Raw genomic sequence first — 23,252 nt, 5'->3', positions numbered from 1 at the left:
GAGATTTATTAAACTTTAAAAGAAGAAATAAAACCTATCTTCCTCAGACTATTCCAAAAAATTCAAGAGGAATGCACACTTCCAAGGTCTTTCTATGAAGGCAGCATTACCCCAATTCCAAAACCAGATAAAGACAATACAAAGAAAGAGAATTACAGGGCAATATCCCTCATGAACATAGACACCAAAATCCTCAACAAAATTCTAGCAAATCTAATCCAGCATTACATTAGAAAGATCATATACCATGACCAAGTAGGATTTATTCTAGGGATGCAAGGATGGTACAGTATCCGCAAATCGATAAATGTGATACACCACATAAACAAACTGAGAGATAAAAACCATATAATCATATCAATTAATGCAGAAAAAGCATTTGACAAAATCCAACACCCATTTTTGATAAAAACTCTCAGCAAGGTGGGAATAGAAGGATCATACCGCAACATAATAAAAGCCATATATGACAAACCCACAGCCAACATCATACTCAATGGGCAAAAACCAAAACCATTTCCCCTAAGAACAGGAACAAGACAGGGATGCCCACTCTCACTACTCCTATTCAACATAGTACTGGAAGTACTAGCCATTGCGATCAGACAAGAAGAAGAAATAAAAGGCATCCAAATTGGAAAAGAAGAAGTAAAACTGTCCTTATTCACAGATGACATGATATTGTACATAGAAAACCCCAAAGACTCCATCAAAAAACTAGACTTAATTAATGAATTCAGCAATGTAGCAGGATACAAAATTAACCCCAAGAAATCTAAGGCATTTCTATACACCAATAGTGAACTTACAGAAAGAGAGTCTAAAAAAACAATCCCATTTACCATTGAAATAAAAAAAAATTTAAGATGCCTAGGAATAAACTTAACCAAGGAGACAAAGGACCTTTACTCAGAAAATTTCAGATGCTAAAAAAAGAGATAGAGGAAGACATGAACAAATGGAAGAATATGCCATGTTCATGGATTGGTAGAGTCAACATCATTAAAACGCCCATACTACCCAAAGCAATCTATAAATTCAATGCAATCCCCATTAAAATACCAATGGCATACTTCAAAGACCTAGAACAAATTCTCCAAAAATTTGTCTGGAATGAAAAAAGATCCCAAATAGCAGCAGCAATCTTGAAATAGAAGAGCAATGTTGGAGGGATCACTATACCAGATCCCAAGCTATACTAAAAGCCACTGTTCTCAAAACTGCCTGGTACTAGCACCAGAATAGACATGTAGACCAGTGGAACAGAACAGAGAACCCAGAAATTGACACAAGCCAGTTTGCTCAATTAATATTTGACAAAGGAGGCAAGAGTATACAATGGAGACAAGAAAGTCTCTTCAGTAAATGGTGTTGGGAAAACTGGACAGATACTTGCAAAAAAATGAAACTAGACCACCAACTTACACCATATACAAAAATAAACTCAGAATGGATAAAGGACTTAAATGTAAGATGGGAAACCATAAAAAATCTTAGAAGAAGCCATAGGCAGCAAAATAGCAGACATTTATCGTAGCAATATCTTTGCAGATACAGCTCCTAGGGCAATGAAAACTAAAGAGAAAGTAAACAAATGGGACTACATCAAAATAAAAAGCTTCTGCACAGCAAAAGAAACCATCAACAAAACAACAAGAAAGCCCACCGCATGGAAGAACATATTTGCCAATGTTATCTCTGATAAGGGCTTAATCTTCAACATTTACAGGGAACTCATACAACTTAACAAAAGGAAGACAAACAATCCAATCAAAAAAATGGTCAAAGGACCTAAATAGACACTTTTTGAAAGAGGATATTCAGAGCGCCAAGAGACATATGAAATCAATGCTCAAAGTCACTAATCACCTGAGAGATGCAAATCAAAACAACAATGAGGTACTGTCTTACACCTGTCAGAATGGTTATCATCAACAAATCAACAAATGACAAGTGCTGGTGAGAATGTGGAGAAAAAGGAACCCTCATGCAGTGCTGGTGGGAATGCAGACTGGTGCAGCCAATGTGGAAAACAGTATGGAGTTTCCTCAAAAAATTAAAAAATGGAACTGCCATTTGACCCAATAATACCACTTCTGGGAATATAGCCCAAGAATTCAGAAACATCAATCAGAAAGGATATATGCACCCCTATGTTCATAGCAGCACAATTTACAATAGCTAAGATTTGGATACAGCCTAAATGCCCATGAGCAGATGAATGGATTAGAAGACTGTAGTACAACTACACAATGGAATGCTATGCTGCTGTAAAAAAGAAGGAATTCTTATCATTTGCAACAGCATGGATGGAACTGGAGAGCATTATGCTAAGTGAAATAACCCAGTCAGTGAAAGAAAAATACCACATGATCTCACTCATTTGTGGATAATAAAGAGCATTATAAACTGATGAACAAAAATAGATATGGGGCAGAGAAGCATCAAACAGACTATCAAACTATAGCCGAAAGGCTGGAGAGGATTAGTGGGAGGAAGACACCAACTGAAGGATTTGTATGCATGCATATAAGCATAACCAATGGATGCAAGTCACAGGGGGGTGGGAGTTCAGGGCATGTGCTGGGGGTGGGGGGGGGGTGTTGGGGAGGCCTGGGGAAGGTCAATTGGGGAAAAGGAGACATATGTACTACTATTTGTAATACTTTAAACAATAAAATAAAATAAAAAATAAAAAAATTATTGATGTAACTGAACGTTGTAACTGAATTAATAATAGTAACCTACATTAAAGTTCCATAGTATCTGTATAAAATTATGTTGTTCTAATTTTGATTATATTAAGTAGAAAAATAGATATTCCTCTAGATCAGTGGTCAGCAAACTACAGCTGGCGAGCTACATGTGGCTCTTTGGCCCCTTGAGTGTGGCTCTTCCACAAAATACCACCTGCCTGCGCATATGTACAGTGCGCTTGAAACTTCGTGGCAGAAGTCGGTATTTTGTGGAACAGCCACACTCAAGGGGCCAAAGAGCCGCATGTGGCTCGTGAGCCGCAGTTTGCCGACCACGGCTCTAGATGATATAATACATTACAGAAAAAAATTTAAATCCTTGGAAACGCAGTTCAATTTAACAACAACAAAAAAATAATCCAGACAACTAAAATACAGAAAATTAAGTAATCATTATTACTACTGACATTCTGTGATAATTAAATGTAACTGTGATAATATTAAATGTAAATAAAAGCAATGCCACACCCTAGCAAAAGAGAGAAGTTCAATAACTTAGAAACACAATCCAATTACATGTTGATAAAAAGTGACTTAATAGCAATAAAGTGATTCACAATGTTTCCATGTGACTAGGAAATACATTGGAAAATACATGTAAAATATTGAAATCATGCAAAAATGCCACAGTCATACATTATGGGAGAACTCAATAGTTTTTAAACTCTCCTTTTCCTGCTTCCTCCATCAGAAAAAAAGGTCAATTCTTCAATAGTCCATCTGCACACCATATACACCATATTGTATGTTCTCTAGGTGTTTTATAAATTTAGCACCTCCAATGAGACATCTGATCCATTTTAAGTTAATTTTTGTGATGTTGCAATATAGCAATCTAACTACTTTATTTGCATGTTTGATGTCTACTTTTCCCAACACCATTTTTAAAAAGATCATCCTATCCCCATTTAATTGCCTTGACATTTTGTCAAAAAGTAATGAGTGTAATTAATGAGTCTTTATTTCTGGACTTGTATTCTATTCTGTTGAACTATATGTCATCCTTATTCTTATGACATTACTATACTTCTGATTATTTTATCTTTGTAATAAGTTTTGAAATTAAGAAATATGTTTTCGCCAGGCTGGCATGCCTCAGTGGTTGAGCATTGACCTATGAACCAGGAGGTCACGGTTCGATTCAGTCGGGGCACATGCCCAGGTTGTGGGCTCAATCCCTAGTGTGGGGCATACAGGAAGCAGCCAACCAATGATTCTCTCTCATCATTGATGTTTCTATCTCTCTCTCCCTCTCCTTTCCTCTCTGAATTAAATTAAAAATATATTAAAAGAAAAGAAGTATGTTTTCACTTTCAAATTTTAATTGAAAACCTAGTTTTGAATTTCTGCGTGACTTTTAGTATCAGCTTGTCAATTTCTGCAAAAAAGACAACTTGAGTTTGTTAAGGATTGTGTTGAATATTTATGTCAATTTGTGGAATAATTCTGTATTAACAATACTGAGACTTCCAATATATAGACATTAGATGTCTTTACATTTATCTAGATCTTTTAATAATATAAATGTATGCTTTCAGTGTATAACTTATACTTCTTTGCATAACATTATTTCTAAATATTATATTATGTTTGGTGATATCAAAAAATGGAATTCTCCTAATTTAACTTTTATTATTGTAAAATGTACAACATATAAAATATATTAAACATTTTTAAGTGTACAGTTGGTGGCATTAAGCACATTAACATTGTTGTAAATCCATCACCAACATAAAACTCCAGTCTTTTTATTCTATCAAACTGAAACTCTTTTGCCCTTTAACTTGTCATTTTTCCCTCCCCATGGCCCTGAAAACTACCATTTTACTTTCTATGAATTTGATCACTCTAAGTGCCTCATAAATGCAGAATCATTCAGTACCATATCCAGAATGTGACTGGTTTGTTAAATTAACATAAGGCTTCAAATTCCATTCATGTTGTAACCTGTGCCAGAATTTTAATTCTTTATAAGCTAGTTAATATTCCATTGTATAAACATACCACATTTTGTTTCCCCATTTATCTGTCAGTGGTCATTTTGGAATTTTTCCCAATTGTCTATTGTGAATAATACTGTTATGAACATGACTGTCTGTACAAATATCTGTTTGAGACCATGCTTTCTAGGCATTGTGCCATACAGTATACCACACTATGGAATTGCAGAATAATATGGTACTTCTATGTATAGTCTTCTAAGGAACCGCTATACTATTTTCCACAGAGGCTGCATCATTTTACATTCCACCAACAGGGCATAGGGACTCCAATTTCTGCAAATTCTCATCAACACTTGATATTTTCTCAAATTTTTTGATAGCAGCCATCCTACTAATTGTTAATTAATATCTTGTACATTTGACCACAATTCCCTAACCGTGCGTGGTGTTGAGCATCTTTTCATGTACTTATTTTTTTTTAATATATTTTATTGATTTTTTTACAGAGAGGAAGGGACAGAGGAAGGGATAGAGAGTTAGAAACATCGATGAGAGAGAAACATCAATCAGCTGCCTCCTGCACGCCCCCTACTAGGGATGTGCCCCCAACCAAGGTACATGCCCTTGACGGGAATCAAACCTGGGACCCCTGAGTCCGCAGGCCGACGCTCTATCCACTGAGCCAAACCGGTGCTGGCTTTTCATGTACTTATTGATCATGTGGGTAACTTCTTTGGAGAAATGTTTATTCAAGTCCTTTACTCATTTGTTAATTGGGCTATTTTCTTATTGAGTTGTATGAGTTCTTTACATATTATGGATAGTAAGTTTTCTTCAGATACATAATTTGCAAACATTTTCTAACATAGCATGGGCAATTTTTTCATTTTGCTGATAATGCTCTTTGCTAGAACACAGTTTTTAATTATTATGTATTCAAATTTTTCTACTTCTGTTTTCTGTATTTTTAGTGCCATACCCATAAAATGGCAATACCCAATGTTTTTAATATTTCCCCTGTTTTCTTCTAAGGATTTTATCATTTGAGCTCTCACATTTAATTTCGGATCCATTCGTAGTTAATTTTGGCATATGGCTTCAGTAAACATCCAAGTGTATTCTTTTGCTTGTTGATATCTACTATCCCACCACCATTTGCTGAAAAGCCTGTCCTTTCCCCCATTGAGTGGCCAGGGCATCATTATGGAAAATTATTAGGCCACATGAGTGAGAATTTATGTCTGGTCTCACAATTTCTTTTATTGCAAAATTGAAGTTTTCTGATTTTGTTGGCCAAAGTAATATATCAACTTCCAAGAATGTACAAAACAGCCATGGGGTCCATTTCAGTCTCTTTATTTTCGCTTCTATTGAAGACAACTGACAATTCAGAAATTTTATTTTACTACTCATAGTGATAAAGAAAAGGATATTGATGGAGGAAGGTATTTTATAATCTGTAATCAGACAAATGCAGAAAAAAAGCAGAACAAACTTTTTGCTAAAAAGTATATGCAGATGCCAAATTAACACATAAAATATGTTTAACATCATTAACCCCTAGGGAAGTACAAAACCACAATGAGATATTATTGTACACCTACTTGAATGGCTTAAAAATAGTTGGTGAGGATGCCAAAAAACTGGATCATTCATAGATAGATAGATGATAGATAGATAGATAGATAGATAGATAGATAGATAGATAGATGTTGAGATTTTTATTCTTCTTCACAGCATTAAGACATTTTTTCAAGATTATTAATTGCACCTTTTTTAATTATTATTAATGCAAGTGTCAAATGGTCAGCAACTCTTGAACAGTCACTTTTAAAACTGTAAAAGGCTTATTATTAACCCATTAATTTTACTCCCGGGCATGTTTCCCAGATAATTAAAAATTTACTTTCATTCAGAATCTTCCACATGAATATTCATTGCAGATCTAATCATGATACCTGAAGCTAAATATTGGCAACAACCAAATATGTCCTTCATGGGTGAATAATTAAGGAAATTTTGATACATCCATACAAAGAAATACCAATCATCAATAAAAAATGAAGTATTCATATATTCGACAACTATATTCAGTTCATGAAATTTATGCAAGAGAAAGAAGTCAATCTTAAGGAGACACAAATTGTATGAAAGCATTTATATAACATTCATAAAGTAACATAATTATAGAGACAGAGCAGTTCAGCAGTTGCCAGGAGTTAGGAAAGGAGGAAAGAAGGGATCAGTATATAGTGATAATACAGATCTGCATCTCGATTGTGGTGATGACTACACCAATTTTAACGTGTGGCAAAATTGCACAGAAACAAATACACACACAGGTGCAACCACAACACGCAAACATATGCACAAATGAGTGCATATATATTGGTAGATTAAAAAAGATCTATGTATTTTATCAATGTCCACTTCCAGGTTTTGATATTGTACTATAGTACTGTGACACGTTTCCATTGATGGAAGCTGACTGAGGTGTACACAAAACTTCTGTCTACATTTCTTTGCAATTCATTATGAATCTAAAATTATTTCAACATAAAAAGTTAAATAAAATCTCAATAGGATATTAGTACATATCTAAAACTGACAAGACGAAGTTGAATAAAACAAAGAAAAAATAATATCTAAGTCCTTGTGAAGTGAGGGCTATCTGTGCAGAGAAACTGGACCTCTCACTGATGAATAGGGAAAGGATTATAGTACAGCCACTTTTAAAAATAGTTTGAATGTTTCTTATAAAATTAAAAGTGCACTCACTAAAGTAATTACACTTAGTAAATGGCCCAGCAATCTTACCCCTAAGTATTTACCCATCAAAAAGAGATAATATATGTATATTCAACATGTATATTCTATATATTATATATGTATACAAAAATTTTACATGCACATATATGTCAGATTTATTCTTTATTTCTAAAATCTTGAAAAAACATAAGTAGCCTTCAAAGGGTGAATTGATAAGCAAACCATAGGACATCTTTTCCATAGTAGGCTATTTAAAAAAATGAATTTTTAAAATATATGACAACAGCAATGAATCAGAAATGCGTATGACATTCCAAAAAAGAGAAATATCTGGAACAGAGAACAGGTAATATCTTTCCAGGAATTAACAGTAGGAAATGACTATAAAGGAGACGTCAGAGAGGATTTGGGGTGAGAGGTCTATTGTGTATCATGATGACGGCTAATAAGAAAAGAAGTCTGCTCATTTTTTTTTCTGTACCCATAGAATTAAATACCACAGAGAAAATATGCTAAAGAGCATAAATTTCTTAAAAGCCAAATATGTATAATAAAAATAAATATTAAAAAGGAAATAATGACTATGATTTTTTCCCAAAAAATTTCCAAGAATACAACAAGCTATAAATTCAAGGTTCTCAGCCAATCCAACCAGGATAAATTCAAACAAAACGCATCTTGGTATATCATAGTGAAACTGGAAAATCAAAAATAGAAAATAAGTCTGAAACTCAGATGAAGAATTTTAAAAAATCACTATATTATTGAGATGTATAAGAAGAATGATAGCAGTATTCCCATCAGAAAATGGAAGTCAGGGAACAATGTGATTATATCTTTGAACATCTGAGAGAAACAATTCTCAATGTAGAAATCTATTTCCAGTGAAAATACTCTTCACAAATTTAGACATTATAAAAACACTTTAAAGACAAAGACTGCAAGATAGACACACAAAAAGAGGAATACAAAAGGAAGTTTCTTAGAGTTGAAAGGAAATGACCTGTAGGGAAATGTCAATGTGCTGGAAGAGTTGAAAAGCCCTAGAAAACAGTAAATCTGTGGAAAAAAAGTAAATATTTGTATTAAAAAAATTAATAATCTATCAGCTACCTAAGGCCAATAATAATGTATTGTCAGTGTTATACTATAATATATAAAAAAATATAACAACAAAAGTGCCAATGGTGGAAAGACATTAATGGAAATGAACTCTTCTGCGATTTATAGATCGTGACTTTTAGAAAAATAAAATACACTACATTTGTTTGTGAACATTCACCAATTATATGGAAAAATGTTTTGTACTACCTACTATTCATATGGGATGGTTATGAAAGATTTTATTATTTTTAACTTTCTCTAGTATAGTTAACTTTAAAGATGCAACTTAGTTTTGAACTAGCACATTACAATAGCTAATACTTGAGATATAAACTATATACTAAAACTATCACCTATTCTATAATTTAATAATACTAATCTAGAAAACTCTACTGTATAAATAGAAATGTTTGAGTAACCATGGTTAATTTTGGGAGAAGTCTATTGAAATGTTCACTTCTAGATTTGAATTATAAGAGTATACAATGTTTTGATTAAAAGTATGATTTAGAGTTAGCTGTACTGTATAATAGAGCAGCCACAATGGCTATTTAAATTTAAATTCAATAAAGTAAAATAAAATGGAAATTTTAGCTCCTTAGTTGTACTATCCACATGCCAGGTGCTCAACAGCCACATCAATGGTGGAGATGTAGAACATTTTTCTTTTTATAATATACTAGAGGCCCAGTGGACAGAAATTTGTGCACTTGTGGGGGGGGTCCCCTCAGCCCAGGCTGTGCACTCTCGCAGTCTGGGACCTCTTGGGGGATTGGGCCTAAACTGGCAGTCAGACATCCCTCTGGCAGGAGGGAGCAGGCCTAAGCTGTAGTAGGACATCCTTAGCGATGCTGAGAAGGTGGGAGAGGCTCCCACCACCACTGCTGTACTGGCAGCCATCAGCCTGGCTTGTGGCTGAGCAGAGCTCCCCCTGTGGGAGCACACTGATCACCAGGGGGCAGCTCCTGCATTGAGAGTCTGCCCCCTGGTGGTCAGTGTTTGTCATAGTGACCAGTCATTCCCAGTTGTTTTACTGTTAGGGTCAATTTGCATATTACCCCTTTATTATATAGGATAGAGGCCTGGTGCATGGGTGGAGGCCAGCTGGTTTGCCCTGAAGGGTGCCCCAGATCAGGATGGGGATCCTGCTGGAGTGCCTGGCCAGGCTGGGTGAGCAGCTGAGGGCCATTTTCAGGCTGGCCACACCCCTTTCAGGGAGGGGGGTCCTGCTGGGGTACCTGGCCAGCCTGGGTGAGTGGCTGATGGCTGTTTGCAGGCTGGCCAAGTCCCCCAGAGGAGACCCTCACCCTATGAGGGTGTGGCCAGGGTGAGGGGCTGATGGCTGTTTGCAGGCTGGCCACAGCCCCCTCAGGTTGGGGGTTTCCACTGGGGTGCCTGGCCAGCCTGAGTGAGGGGTTGATGGCAGTTTTCAGGCTGGCCAAGCCCCCTTCAGGGTGGAAGGTCCTGCTGGGGTGCCTGGCCAGTCTGGGTGAGGGGCTGATGGCTGTTTTCAGGCTGGCCAAGCCCCCCAGAGGGGACCCTCACCCCATGAGGGTGTGGCCATCCTGGGTGAGGAGCTGATGGCTGTTTGCAAGCTGGCCATGGCCCCCAGCCACCCAAGCTCCCAGTGGAGGCTGGCTGGAAGCAGGTATCTGGGATTTATTTATCTTCTATAATTGAAACTTTGTTGCCTTGAGTGGAGGCCAGAGCCGGCCAGGGCAGGCAGGAAGCTTGGCTTCCTCCATCACTGGGGCAACAAAGCCTCCTGCTTGTTCCAGCTCTATGGCTGCCAGGAGTTAGTTGGTTTAATTTGCATATAGTCACTCTGATTGGCTGGTGGGCGTGGCTTGGGCGTAGCAGAGGTGCAGTCAATTTGCATGTTTCTCTTTTATTTGATATGCTTTTTATTGATTTCAGAAAGGAAGGGAGAGGGAGAGAAACATAGAAACATCAATGATGAGAGACAATTATTGATCAGCTGCCTCCTTCATGCCCCGTACTAGGGATTAAGCCCCCAACCCTGGACATGCGCCCTTGACCAGAATCTAACCTAGGACCCTTCAGTCTGCAGGCTGATGCTCAATACATTGAGCCGAAATGGCTAGAGTGAGATGTAGAACATTACTGTAAGTGCAGAAAGTTCTGTTGGAGCATACTGATTGAGATACTAACCCTTCTCATAAATCCAAAACCCATCATCGATACTTCCTCCTGGTGATGACGGTGTTTCCTCACAATTTGGAGGAGAATATCCAACATCACAATGGCAATTGAAGTTATTATTGCAAATCTAAAACCAAAACCAAATGAAGAATAAGAATACTATATGTACAATAAAAAATTAAATGCAACATTTGTCATTATTCTTCAATACACATTGTTAAAGTATTATAATTTAGTATATTAGAGGTAGTGTTTATTTTAATGTGGAAATAATTTCTAAAATAAAATTCTACAAAATAAATGTCCATGCATTATCTTTTCATAAAACAGAGATTCACTATTATTTGTCTCTTGTATTTTAAAATACAGGTAACATTTTTGATACAACTGAAATAGCTTATTCTAGAAAGACATAAAAATTATGAGGCTAGATGTTATAAACTTGTGGGAGTTTAAATGTATTATGAATTGTGTCATATAAAAAATAGCTGTGAGAAAGGCAAACATTTACCAAAAAACATTAAGGACAAACTCACGGAAGAACTTGCTTAAATATACACAAATATAGAAAGCATTTTTCTAGAAAATATCTATAAATGTGAGCTGGTACATGAATTGAAAGAAGGGTCAGAAGTAGATGAGGGAATCTAGAAGTAGGGGCATGCTAATATTTAATTAAAATTAAATAAAGACGGAAAGAAACAGAAATTAAATGTAAATAATAGGACATTTAAGTTATTTGGGAGAACATTTTGAACCAAGACACATAAAAATGTCACTTTTTTTATTGCCCTGACTGGTTTGGCTCAGTGGATAGAGCGTCGGCCTGCAGACTGAAAGGTCCCAGGTTCGATTCTGGTCAAGGGCATGTACCTTGGTTGCGGGCACATCCCCAGTCGGGGGAGTGCAGGAGGCAGCTGATCAATGTTTCTCTCTCATCGATGTTTCTAGCTCTCTATCCTTCTCCCTTCTTCTCTGTAAAAAAGTAATAAAATATATTTTAAAAAATGTCACTTTTTTATGAATTATTACAGGATAAAATATGAAGGATCAATATGGCAGAAGACACTAGTCACAAATTTAAAACCAAAGGCATGCTTGAAAACCTTCCAAAGTTTACAAAACTTCTATAACATAATAGATAATTTCGCCATGGATGAAAAAATAGAAATGCAAATGGTAACTATGAGTATACATACATAGTTAAAACTGTATTATTAATTATTAAATAAATGCAAATTAACAATGGATTTACCATGTTAGAAGAGACTGAAAAACTGAGAAACTGCACTGGCCAGAATTAGAGGAAATGCACCTTTTCATACATGATAAGTGGGAGCAAAAATTGGTACACTGTTTCTTTAAGACAATATATTACTGAAATGTTTAATGGTGCATACATTTGACCCATCAGATATTATTGATAACAACTTAAGAAATCAGATAAACATGCAAAAATGAATGTACAACAATGTCCAGTGAACCAATGTGCTATATAATAAAAGCCTAGGTGGTGTTGCGCAACGCCCTTGCACAATGGCATCACAAGATGGACACCACAAGATGGCTGGCAGGGAGGGCATTTGGGGGGAACCAGGCCTGCAGGGGAGGTCAAGGAAGGGAAGTTAGGGGTGATCAGGCCAGCAGCGAAGGGTAGTTGGGGGTGATCAGGCTGGCAGGGGAAGGCAGTTGGGGGCGATTAGGCAGGGGGCAGTGATGGGGCGATCAGCTGGCTGGTTGAAGCAGTTAGGGGCAATCAGGCAGGCAGACAGGTGAGCAGTTAGGAGCCAGCAGTTACGAATTATGAGAGGAAATGTGGGAGGAATTAGGCCTAAACTGGCAGTCAGACATCCCCCAAGGGGTTCCAGATGGGAGAAGGTGCAGGCCAGGCTGAGGGACACCCCCTCCTATGCACAAATTTCATGCACCCAGCCTTTATTAGTTAAGTTAAAATTAACAATATACCGAAGTCTAATAGTGAATGACTTCAAATATATTGTGGGACAGACATACAAACAACACATTGAAGCCATTAAAGTGCATAAATGATTGGAATACACAAAACATCCTGCTCTCACTCAAAAAATATTAGATTACTAGAGACCCGGTGCATGGGTTTGTGCACATTGAAATTAATTATAAGAAATATTTTAGAGGCCAGGGAGGGACCACAGGAGGTCTCCAGGGTGTGTCCGACCAGCCTCACCCAGTCCTAATCTGCCGGACCTAAGCAGCAAGCTACCCTACCTGTTGGAGTGTCTGCCCTGTGGTGGTCAGTGTGCGTCATAAAAAATGGTCGAATGGTCAAACTAACAGCTGGACACTTAGCATATTAGGCTTTTATTATATAGGATAAGTATTACATGTAATGAAAATATATTGTGCATGGTTGACATATCCTAATATATAAAAGCCCTGGGTCTGTCATGACCAGAGGCTCGACCAACCGGAAGTCAGTCCTGTAGTCAGCACTGGGTTGCCATGGTGACCCAGCACTGACTGCTGAGTGGGCTACGAATCAGGCCCAGAGAGAGGCCTGAAGAGAGAAGCATGGTCTGATCCATAGCATGTGTGGCAGCTGTTGATCAGCACTTGCCTCTCTCTTTCTCTCAGCAGCTGTGCCTCCATTTCTCTCCAGGCCTCAACCGGGGTTGCTGATTAGCCCCGCCATTCTGACCAGGTCCTGTTGATAGGCCCAGAGGCGCTGACTGTCATTGAAACTGACCAATCACAACCAAATCTGGGTGAAGTGTGAGGAGCCAATGGCTGCCTAGGAAGTGGAGTTTTTGATGCTGACTGGCATAAAAACTGACAAATCAGAACCAAATCTGGGTGAAGTGTGAGGAACCAATGGCTGCCTAGAAAGCAGAGTTTTGATGCTGACTGATGCCTTATATAGCATTTTGTGCAGAGTTCAAAGGTTACTAACTCAGGAGACAGAGACCTAGAAAAATCTGATTAAACACATAATTCATGTACATATGTATAAAAATGAAAATGGAGCCCTAACTAGTTTGGCTCAGTGGATAGAGCATTGGCCTGTGGACTGAAGGGTCCCAAGTTCAATTCCAGTCAAGAGTATGTACCTTGGTTGCAGGCACGTCCCCAGCAGAGGGTGTGCAGGAGGCAACTGATCCATATTTCTCTCTCATCAATGTTTCTAACTCTCTATCCCTCTCCCTTCCTTTCTGTAAAAAATCAATAAAATATATTTTTTTAAAAATGAAAATGGATTTCCTTATTTCACTGCAATTTTTATAAGAAATTTCCACATCAAATAATTGTGAATCTCATTGTTATCTTTAAAATGTTATTAACATGAATTTAAAAAATAACTATACATAAAAATAGAGTAGCCATTACTTACGCCATGTCCATTGCACAGTTTTGAAGCATTACAGGATGCTAAGTTTTTGTGATCAGTAATAAAAGTGCAACGTCCAGAAAGACAAAACTAAAATTTTAAAAACAAACATCAAAAATGAAAATCAGAAAATGCAGAGATGAGCAATTGTTGGTACAAAACAATGCACAAAATTTATATGTACAGAAGAAGGCAAAAGTAGGTTTACAATGGAAAAAGACATGCAAGTTATGATTATTTACATTATTTACACACTCCTGTAGTTTACTTTGTTTTGCATACACACAACTGTAAACCTGCATAGGCCCACCAAAGTTTTATAAAACATATGAATCTGTTAAATAAGAGTGGTGAAAGAGGACATCATTGTCTTGTTCATGGTTTAAGGGAAATGCTTTTAGTTTTAGCCCATGATGTTGGTTGTATCTTTTTCATACATGGTCTTTAATATGTTGAGATATGATCCCTCTATCTCCACTCTTGAGGGTTTTTATCTTAAATGTGTACTATTTAAGATAAAATAGCTGCATCTATTGATATGATGTGATTTTTATTTTTCATTTTGTTTACGTGATGTATCATATATATTGTATCAACCTTGCACCCCTAGAATAAATCACACTAGATCAGGTATATGATTTTTTTAATGTATTTCTGGATTCAATTTGCTCAACATAGTACTGGAAGTCCCAGCCATAATGATCACCCAAAAAGAAAAAATAAAGGCATCCAAATTGGAAAGAAGATAGTAAAACTGTCGGTGTATACAGAAGACATGACATTTTAATATATAGGAAGCTCTAAAGACTCCACTAAAAAGCTACTAGATCTAATAAATGAAATTGGTAAAGTTGCAGAATACAAAATCAACACACCGAAATCCTATGCATTTTTATACCCCAATGATAAACTGCCAAAAAGAGAAACTAAGAAAACAACCACATCACACTGAGATCCTTGGCATTTTTATACCCCAATGATAAACTGCCAGAAAGAGACATTAAGAAAACAACCACATTTATTAATGCATCAAAAAAAAACAAGGTAACCTAGGAATGAATTTTACCTAGGAAGGAAGTAAAAGGTCTCTACTCAGGGAACTATATGACATTGAAGAATGAAATTAAGGAAGATACAAACAAGTGGAAGAATATTACATATTCTTAGATTGGAAGAATTAACATCATTAAAATGCCCATACTACCCAAACTAATCTATAGATTCAATGCAATTCTTATTAAAATGCCAATGACATATATCACAGAACTAGAAAAAAATATTTTAAAATTCTATCGGGAACCAAAAAAGACACTAAAAGCCACAGGGATCTTGAAAATGAAATATAAACTTGAAGGGATCCCAATACAGCTATCAAACAATGCCACAAGGCCATTGTAATCAAAGTAGCCTGGTATTGGCATAAGAACAGACATATAGACCAATGCAACACAACAGAGATCCAGGAAATCAACGCACAACTTTATGGTTGATTAATATTTGACCAAGGAGGCAAGAGCATACAATGGGAGTAAAGAGAGTCTCTTCAATAAATGCTGTTGGGAAAATTGGATTGGTACATTAAAAAAAAAAAAAAAATTAAAATCCAGGAAGAGGAAGGTTGGGGGATTAGGGTTGGAGGTGGATAAAAGATAGGGGGAAGGAGACTCCTGCAATAATGTCAACAATAAAAAATTTTTATAAAAACACCATGTGAACCTGGATTTTATGACATCTAATCATTCAATAAAGTAACTTAGTATTTGATAGAATATAAAATATTGAGAATTAGATACTATTTTCCCTTGAGGAGCAGTGCTGTTAGTTTATTGATACTAATTGGCATAAGCACAAAAATAGTCAACTTGTACTGATCACTTGTAATGTGGTAGGATCTGTCTTAACACTTTCTATGCACTTTTATAAAATACTAGAGGCCCAGCCTGCCCATTCTCATAGTCCAGGAGCCCTCAGGGCTGGGAGGCTACCCAGGGATCAGGGGAAGGTATCGCCCCATCACACCTCTGCTGCTGCCACTGCTGGCAGCACAAGCCTCAGCTGGCCCTGGTTACCAGAGCCTTGGGTGGCCATGGGCGGCTGGGCAGCTGCCATCTGAGGCCGGCCTGACCTCGGGCCAGCCCTGAAAAGCTGAGGGGACTGGGGGACTCTGGAGGCAGGCGCATGGAGCAGCAGGGCTGAGGGGACTGGGCGCCACCATCTTGTGGTTGTGGGTGCCAACCCCTTTGAAGGTTGGTAGTCAAATAGCATAGTCCCTCCTTATTGGCTTTGGGTGGCACCATCCTTGAGGGCAGGGCAGTCAATTAGCATATTCCCTCTTTATTGGCTTTGGACGCCACAATCGTTGAGGATAGGGCAGTCAATTAGTATATTCCCTCCTTATTGGCTGTGGGCACTGCCATCTATGAGAGTGGGGCAGTCAATTAGCATATTCCCTCATTAGCTGTGGGTGCAGCCATCTATTGCAACAGCATGAGGGTCAATTACCATATTCCATCTTTATTAGATAGGATATACATATTGAACCTGTGAAGGTAATATTTTCATCCTTATCATATTTGACAAGAATTAATTTTACAATTTTAAGGCCATTCAATGAGTTATTGGCTAGGCCAATATTCAATGCAATAAGTATTCTATTCATTGATTCTAATGATCAGTGCTAAATACCAGCGTTCTTATAATTTTTACATTTTTTCCAACTTTAGTAATAATATCCCTTATCTTTCACATTAGCAATGTGACCTTAAGCAAGTTATTTATCTCTTCATACCTCAGTTTACCCATCTTGCAATTTGAAATAGTAATTATACCCAAGTGAATAAAAAATATATGTAAAGGTTATGAAGGTGAAATAATTTGATACATATAAATAAACAAAAGCAATGTATGACACATAGTAAGTGATCATTAAATACCAGTTTTACTTTATTTATTGATTTAACCTGATTTTCATGCAGACTTTTTGTTAATATTTTTTTATCCAAATTTAATTTAATTTAATTTGAATACATATGGGCACCTTCTAAAATTATCTCCTTGCTTTTATCAAGTTATCAGGTAGAATATCCAATATGTGATGAATAGTCTAAAACATAAATTATCGCCTAATACCATTGGCATTAAAGGGGGAAAAGGGTATCAGCTTGTTCATTAACATAAATTGCTCTAATGAAGCCAGCAGGAATAATAAAATGTTGGACAAACCAGCGTTACCTGTCCACGAACTAGTATTTTCATTCCGTGCTCCTTAAACATTGTCACTGAGGCAATAATAAACTAGTCACACTTCCCTGGATTGTTTTTAGGGGGAAATAAATGAGAAAATGTTAAGACCCAGGCTTAACAGATCATTTTGTAAGTTGGCTCTTTTGTAAGGAAAAAAAAAGAAGCAAAAGACACCATAAAAGAAAACTCTGGTCAATGGCTGGGATGATGTTTTGAATATAAACTAGCATATAAGACTTACTTCTCTGAAAAAGAGACACAAAGAATATACCAGAAATAGTCATAGCACAGTTAAAAAAAATCTCTACTATAACTAAAACCATTTTCCTAGGGGAAATGCATGTTTCTGTAAGCATATTTTCTTATAGTCCTGTGTATTCATATGGATAAGAAAAACAGTTAATATTATTTATTAATTGACTAGCAACATTTACATACCACAAACATAATCTTTTTGAAATTTCAAAGGCATGTATGTGCTGAGATGTCCTTATCTCCTCTAGAATACCCATGTGGTTACGATCATTTTGATAAACCATACTCCTATATCTCATCAATAAAAAACTCAAAGACACTCTGAATCACAACCCATATTTAGCAAACTTGCATTCTGGAATAATGTCTAAGTCCATGCAGTATATTGTTCACTTAGAATTACAGTATTAAATTTAAGAATGATTTATTTAAAATTATTATCTTGTGAAAAGGGAGAGATACAATTTTTCATGTCGATAAATAAGAAATAAAATCTCTCTTTGTGTATTGATTGATCACTCAAGATACACAGAAACATCATTTAATGTATAAAATGATTGATAATTTTCACAAAGGATCACAATATATGAGAGTGAGGTAAAGACACCTTAAATCCCCAACCTCTCTAAAATCAATTGAATAATTCAGGATAATAAATAAAAATAGCTTAAAATTTTAATTAAATACCTTCAGAATGATTGCAGGATTTGACACACAATAGCCTCCTTCTCCCCAATAAATAAGAGTTAAGGAGAATCAGAAAGAGGCAATTAGAAGATGAGAGATTTAAGAACATACAGGGATTTTGAAATAAAATGAAGGCCACTGATGGATAAGGAGGAGAAGGCAGCCACCTCCAATGCAGTAGCAAAGGAGACAACCTAGCTGACCATCCTCACAGTGCTCTAGAGGAGCTGCAACCCCAGAGTCATGTGGAAAAGCAGGGAGAGAGCTGAAAGGGTGGGACTGGGAAGAGTGGCTAAAATGTCTATTATTAATGGAAGTCTGTCCACAAAACCACAGAACTAGTTAGCCCTCAACTCTCACTACACACCTATTCCTCTCAATGACAGAATGCATTCAGCACAATACTTTTTATTCCCAGGGTCAAAATTTAGAAGGGTATTTTTTTTCTAAAGCAATTGAGTTAATGGTGACTACAGAACTCAGGCTTCTCAAGGAATCTGCCATGGAATAGGCTTTATCCAATTAAACTGTTGTAAATTGCATGGACTAAAAGCCAGCTTTCAAAATAAAGGCTGTCATGAGACAAACCCAGTCAAAGCTGCCAATTTGTTTTCTGTCATACAAAACGGTGTGGAAGTAAAAACTCATGGCAGCTTAAAGCTCCAGCTGAACAAAGCAGGTAAAGTCAAAGTCTTCCTCCCTCCCTCCCTCACTCCCTTCCTCCCTCCCTTTGTTTCATTTCCTTTCCTTTTTCTTTGTTCTCTTCTTTTCTTCTTTTTCTTCCATGGGGATATTGTCCTGTTGGGCATGGGCTAATGATCAGACTTTCCCAGGCAGAGAACCACTGCTAGAGAAATGAAAAATCTGTAAAGCCATATAGTGCTGTTGGGACAAACCAGAGGACTTTCAAATGCTTGGTGAAATTCCCACAGAGCATTAGTTGAATTCCATTATTATCTAAGACTAGAGGCCTGATACACAGAACAGGTGCACTTGGGGTGGGAGGTCCCTTAGCCCAGCCTTAACCCTCTCCCAGTCCAGGAGCCCTTGGGGGATGTCTGACGGCTTTAAGAACATACAGGGATTTTGAAATAAAATAAAGTCCACTGATGGATAAGAAGGAGAAGGCAACCACATCCAATGCAGTAGCAAAGGAGAGAACCTAGATGATCATCCTCACAGTGCTCTAGAGGAGCTGCAACCCCAGAGTCCTATGGAAAAACATACGACTCCATGGGCAGCAGGCCTAAGCTTTCAGTCAGACATCCTTAGCATTGCCTCAGAGGCGGGAGAGGCTCTCAACACCACCGCTGCACTTGCCAGCTGTGAGCCCAGCTTCTGGCTGAGTGGTGCTCCCCCTGTGGGAGCATATTGATAACCAGGGGGCAGCTCCTGCGTTGAGCATCTGCCGCCTGGTGGTCAGTGTGCATCATAGCAACCGGTCATTCCGCTGTTTGGTCGATTTGCATATTAGTCTTTTATTATATAGGACTGAAGACCCAGTACACGAAATTTGTGCACTGGTGGCGGGGGCGGTTGTCCTCAGCCCAGCCTGCACCCTTTTCAATCTGGGACCCTTTGGGGGATGTCCAACTGCCAGTTTAAAGCTCCTGGTGAAGGAAGAAAGTAAAGTCAAAGCCTTCTGTCCTTCCTTCCTTCCTTCCTTCCTTCCTTCCTTCCTTCCTTCCTTCCTTCCCTCCCTCCTTCCTTCCTTCCTTCCTTCCTTCCTCCCTCCCTCCCTCCCTCCCTCCCTCCCTCCCTCCCTTCCTTCCTTCCTTCCTTCCTTCCTTCCTTCCTCCCTTTCTTTCACTTCCTTTTTCTTTTCTTTCTTCTTTTCTCTCCATTGGGGTATTGTCCACTTAAACTGGCAGTTGGACATCCCTCTCACAATCCAGAACTGCTGGCTTTCAACAACTTGCCTGCCTGCCTGCCTGCTTTATTGCCCCTAACTGCCTCTGCCTGCCAGCCTGATCACCCCCTAATCACTCCCTTGCCAGCCTGATCGAAACCTACATGCTCCCTTGCCGGCCCTGATGCCCCCAACTGCCCTCTCCTGCTGGCCTGGTGGCCCCCAACTGCCATCCCCTGCCAGCCTGGTCACCCCTAAATGCCCTCCACTGCCAGCCCGGTCACCCCTAACTGCCCTCCCCTTCTGGCCTTGTCCCCTCCAACTGCCCTACCCTGCTGGCCCGGTCACTCTTAACTACCCTCCCCTGCTGGCCTGATCGCCCACAACTACCCTCTCCTGCAGACCATCTTGTGGCTATGTGTGCCACCATCTTTGAGGATGTGGCATTCAATTAGCATATTTTCTCCTTATTGGCTGTGGGTGCTGCCATCTTTGAAGGTGGAGCAGTCAATTAGCACATTTCCCCCATGTTCCTGTGGTTGCCCCAATTTTTGCGACAGCGTGAGAGTCCATTAGATAGGATGGTAAAAGACTAGTTAATGGCAATCTTCTGTAGCATTTGTATGTCTAGTTCCTATATTGTTTTATTTCCATTATTGTAGCTGTGTTTCCTGTACATAGATATAATTTCACTCTCACTACTTTTTAGATTCTCCTTCTTTGTCTTTTCCAAAATTTTATTTTGCTGTATCCCACCATGAATTTCACTGGACTGATTCTATATAATTCTCTTTCAGCTTATTTCATCTGTGGGTTTATGCCTTTTGCCAAATTTCTAAATGTTCCAGGCATTATTTCCTCAAATACTTTTCCAACCTTAAGTTATTTCTCCTACTTGTTAGGATGCCAATGTCTTGGGTATTATATATTTTCCTATAACTCCCCATATCCTTGAGGCTCTATTCATTTTTTCATCCTATTTTCACTCTGTTGTTCAATTTGGGTATTTTTCAGCTTCACTGATTTTTTCTGTTGTCCCCACTATTCTGCTGCTGAGACCATCATTGAGTTTTTATATACAGGGTGGGGCACAAGTATGTTTACAGTTGTGAGGACAGGAAACACAGAGTTCATTTTTGTATTATTATTTATTAACTAGAGGCCCAGTGCACATATCCGTGCACCTGTGGGGTCCCTTGGCCTGGCCTGTGGGTGGGATTAAAACTGGCTCTCTGACATCCCCTGAGAGGTCCCAGATGGTCAGAGGTTGCAGGCCAGACCAAGGGACCCCACCGGTGAATGATGGGAGGCCAAGAGGGATGCAGGAGGTTGGCCAGCCAGGGAGGGACCACGGGAGAGATCTAGGCGTGACCGGCCCGTCTCCCTCAGTCCCAATCAGCTGGACCCCAGTAGCAAGCTCACCTATTAGTTGGAGCATCTTCCCCCTGATGGTCAGTGCACATCATACTGACTGGTCGACCAGTCGACTGTCTGCCCCCTGGTGGTCAGCGCACATCATAGCAAGCGGTTGAGCGGCCTTGGCATATCATTAGCATATTATGCTTTGATTAGTTGAACACCCGATGTGACAACTGGACACTTAGCATATTAGGTTTTTATTACATAGCAGCATTGTATTATTTTCCATAACCTGTAAACCTATTTTTGCCCCGCTCTACATTGTTATATATTTCAATTCTAGGGTTTCTAAGCGATTCTTCTTTATGTCTGCTTACATCTTTGCTGGAACTTTCTATCATTTCATTAGTTTCCAGAATGTTTGCAAGTGCTCATTGAAACATGTTAATGATGACCACTTTAGAGTCTTTGAAGAGTATTTCTAACATCAATGTCAACTTAGTGTTAATGTTTTTGGTGTTATATGATTCATACAAGCGTGTGTGTGTGTGTGTGTGTGTGTGTGTGTACCATTTTATTGCCCTTTTCTAGTTAAAGAATGATTAAATTAGTTAATATATTTACTCTGACTTATTTATAGTAAACATTTGTTCACTTGGTTTTAAATTACCTTTGAAGGGAATACATATTACTTTATAATGTTGTGGATAAAATGGGGGCCACATACTAAACTTGACAAGCTTAAGGAAGGCATACATGGTCGGTCTTATAAACTCAGAGACATAAAGTAACCACATAAGAAGGTCTGAAACTTAAAATGTCTAACTAAAAGGGAGTCTTGGTATGTATTCAGGTCCTAGGCTAGTATCTTCCTTGACAATGGTCAGTCTATCTTAACTGAGCGTGTAGATTGTCCTTTTGCATCTAAAATAACATACCTTTGGAATGTCACCGTAATCTTTTCCAGAACCCTCATGGCACAACTACTGCACCAGAGCTAGAGACCAGAGAACAACTCACTGCTATCTTGATCCCGCATACCATCTCTATGGGCTCTAACTGTTCATTATCAAACATTCTATACCCACCAGGGTAAAGCAAGTGTGTGTCTATTTGTATTACTTTTCATCCAATCTCAGAGATTTTCCAACTTTGCTGTCTCCAGGCTACCAGTGAATTCCAGGTAACCACCCCTATGGTCTCTCTTTGATTCTGATGCATAAATCAGCAATAAAACCACTAATCCCCAGAGCATTGTATCCATCCTTTTAGGTTTTGCTTCCCAGCAACTGTTGTCAGTTTGCCTCAAATAAACTCTTATAGGTTATTTTTCTGGGACTAGACACTCTCTTGTGGACAATGTATTCAGTACCAGTATGTTCCTTTGTGATTACTATTTTTATATAAAAATGTCTTCTGTCGTTCTAAAATGTTTATTCATTGCTTTTTTCTGCTTATTTTTCCTTTTTTAAAATACTGTTTCTCTATAGAAATCATTTTAATCAAAATATAAGATAATGCTCTAGGCAGTTTGGGTTAGCGGATAGCGCCTTGGCCCTGCAATTGAAGCATCCTGAGTTCAATTCTGATCAAGAGCATTTACCTTGGTTGCAGGCTCAACCGCTGGCCCTGGTCTGGGCAAGTGGGGAGGCAACCAATGGATGTGTCTCTTTCACCTCCATGTTTCTCTGTCTCTCCCCCTGCTTCCACACTCTAAATATTGATGGAAAAATATCGTGGGGTGAGGACTAACAAAAAAC

At 38.2% G+C, this 23,252-nt stretch overlaps 1 protein-coding gene across 1 annotated transcript in view; it reads right to left on the bottom strand.

The window, feature by feature from the left end:
• The window catches only part of LOC118649823 (A disintegrin and metallopeptidase domain 3-like), a 116,943-nt gene that overhangs the window by 6,576 nt on the left and 87,115 nt on the right, over nt 1-23,252 (bottom strand). Inside the window, exons 17-18 of the mRNA XM_036297238.1 lie at nt 14,103-14,189; nt 10,745-10,862 (exon numbers count right to left, since the gene is read on the bottom strand). Of these exons, the coding sequence (XP_036153131.1) occupies nt 10,745-10,862; nt 14,103-14,189 (205 nt within the window). The remainder of the gene's footprint in view (nt 1-10,744; nt 10,863-14,102; nt 14,190-23,252) is intronic.

This window comes from Myotis myotis, unplaced genomic scaffold (assembly GCF_014108235.1).
Source record: "Myotis myotis isolate mMyoMyo1 unplaced genomic scaffold, mMyoMyo1.p scaffold_m19_p_3, whole genome shotgun sequence".
Classification (NCBI taxonomy): Eukaryota; Metazoa; Chordata; class Mammalia; order Chiroptera; family Vespertilionidae; genus Myotis; species Myotis myotis.
This window is presented reverse-complemented; position numbering and strand designations above follow the sequence as displayed.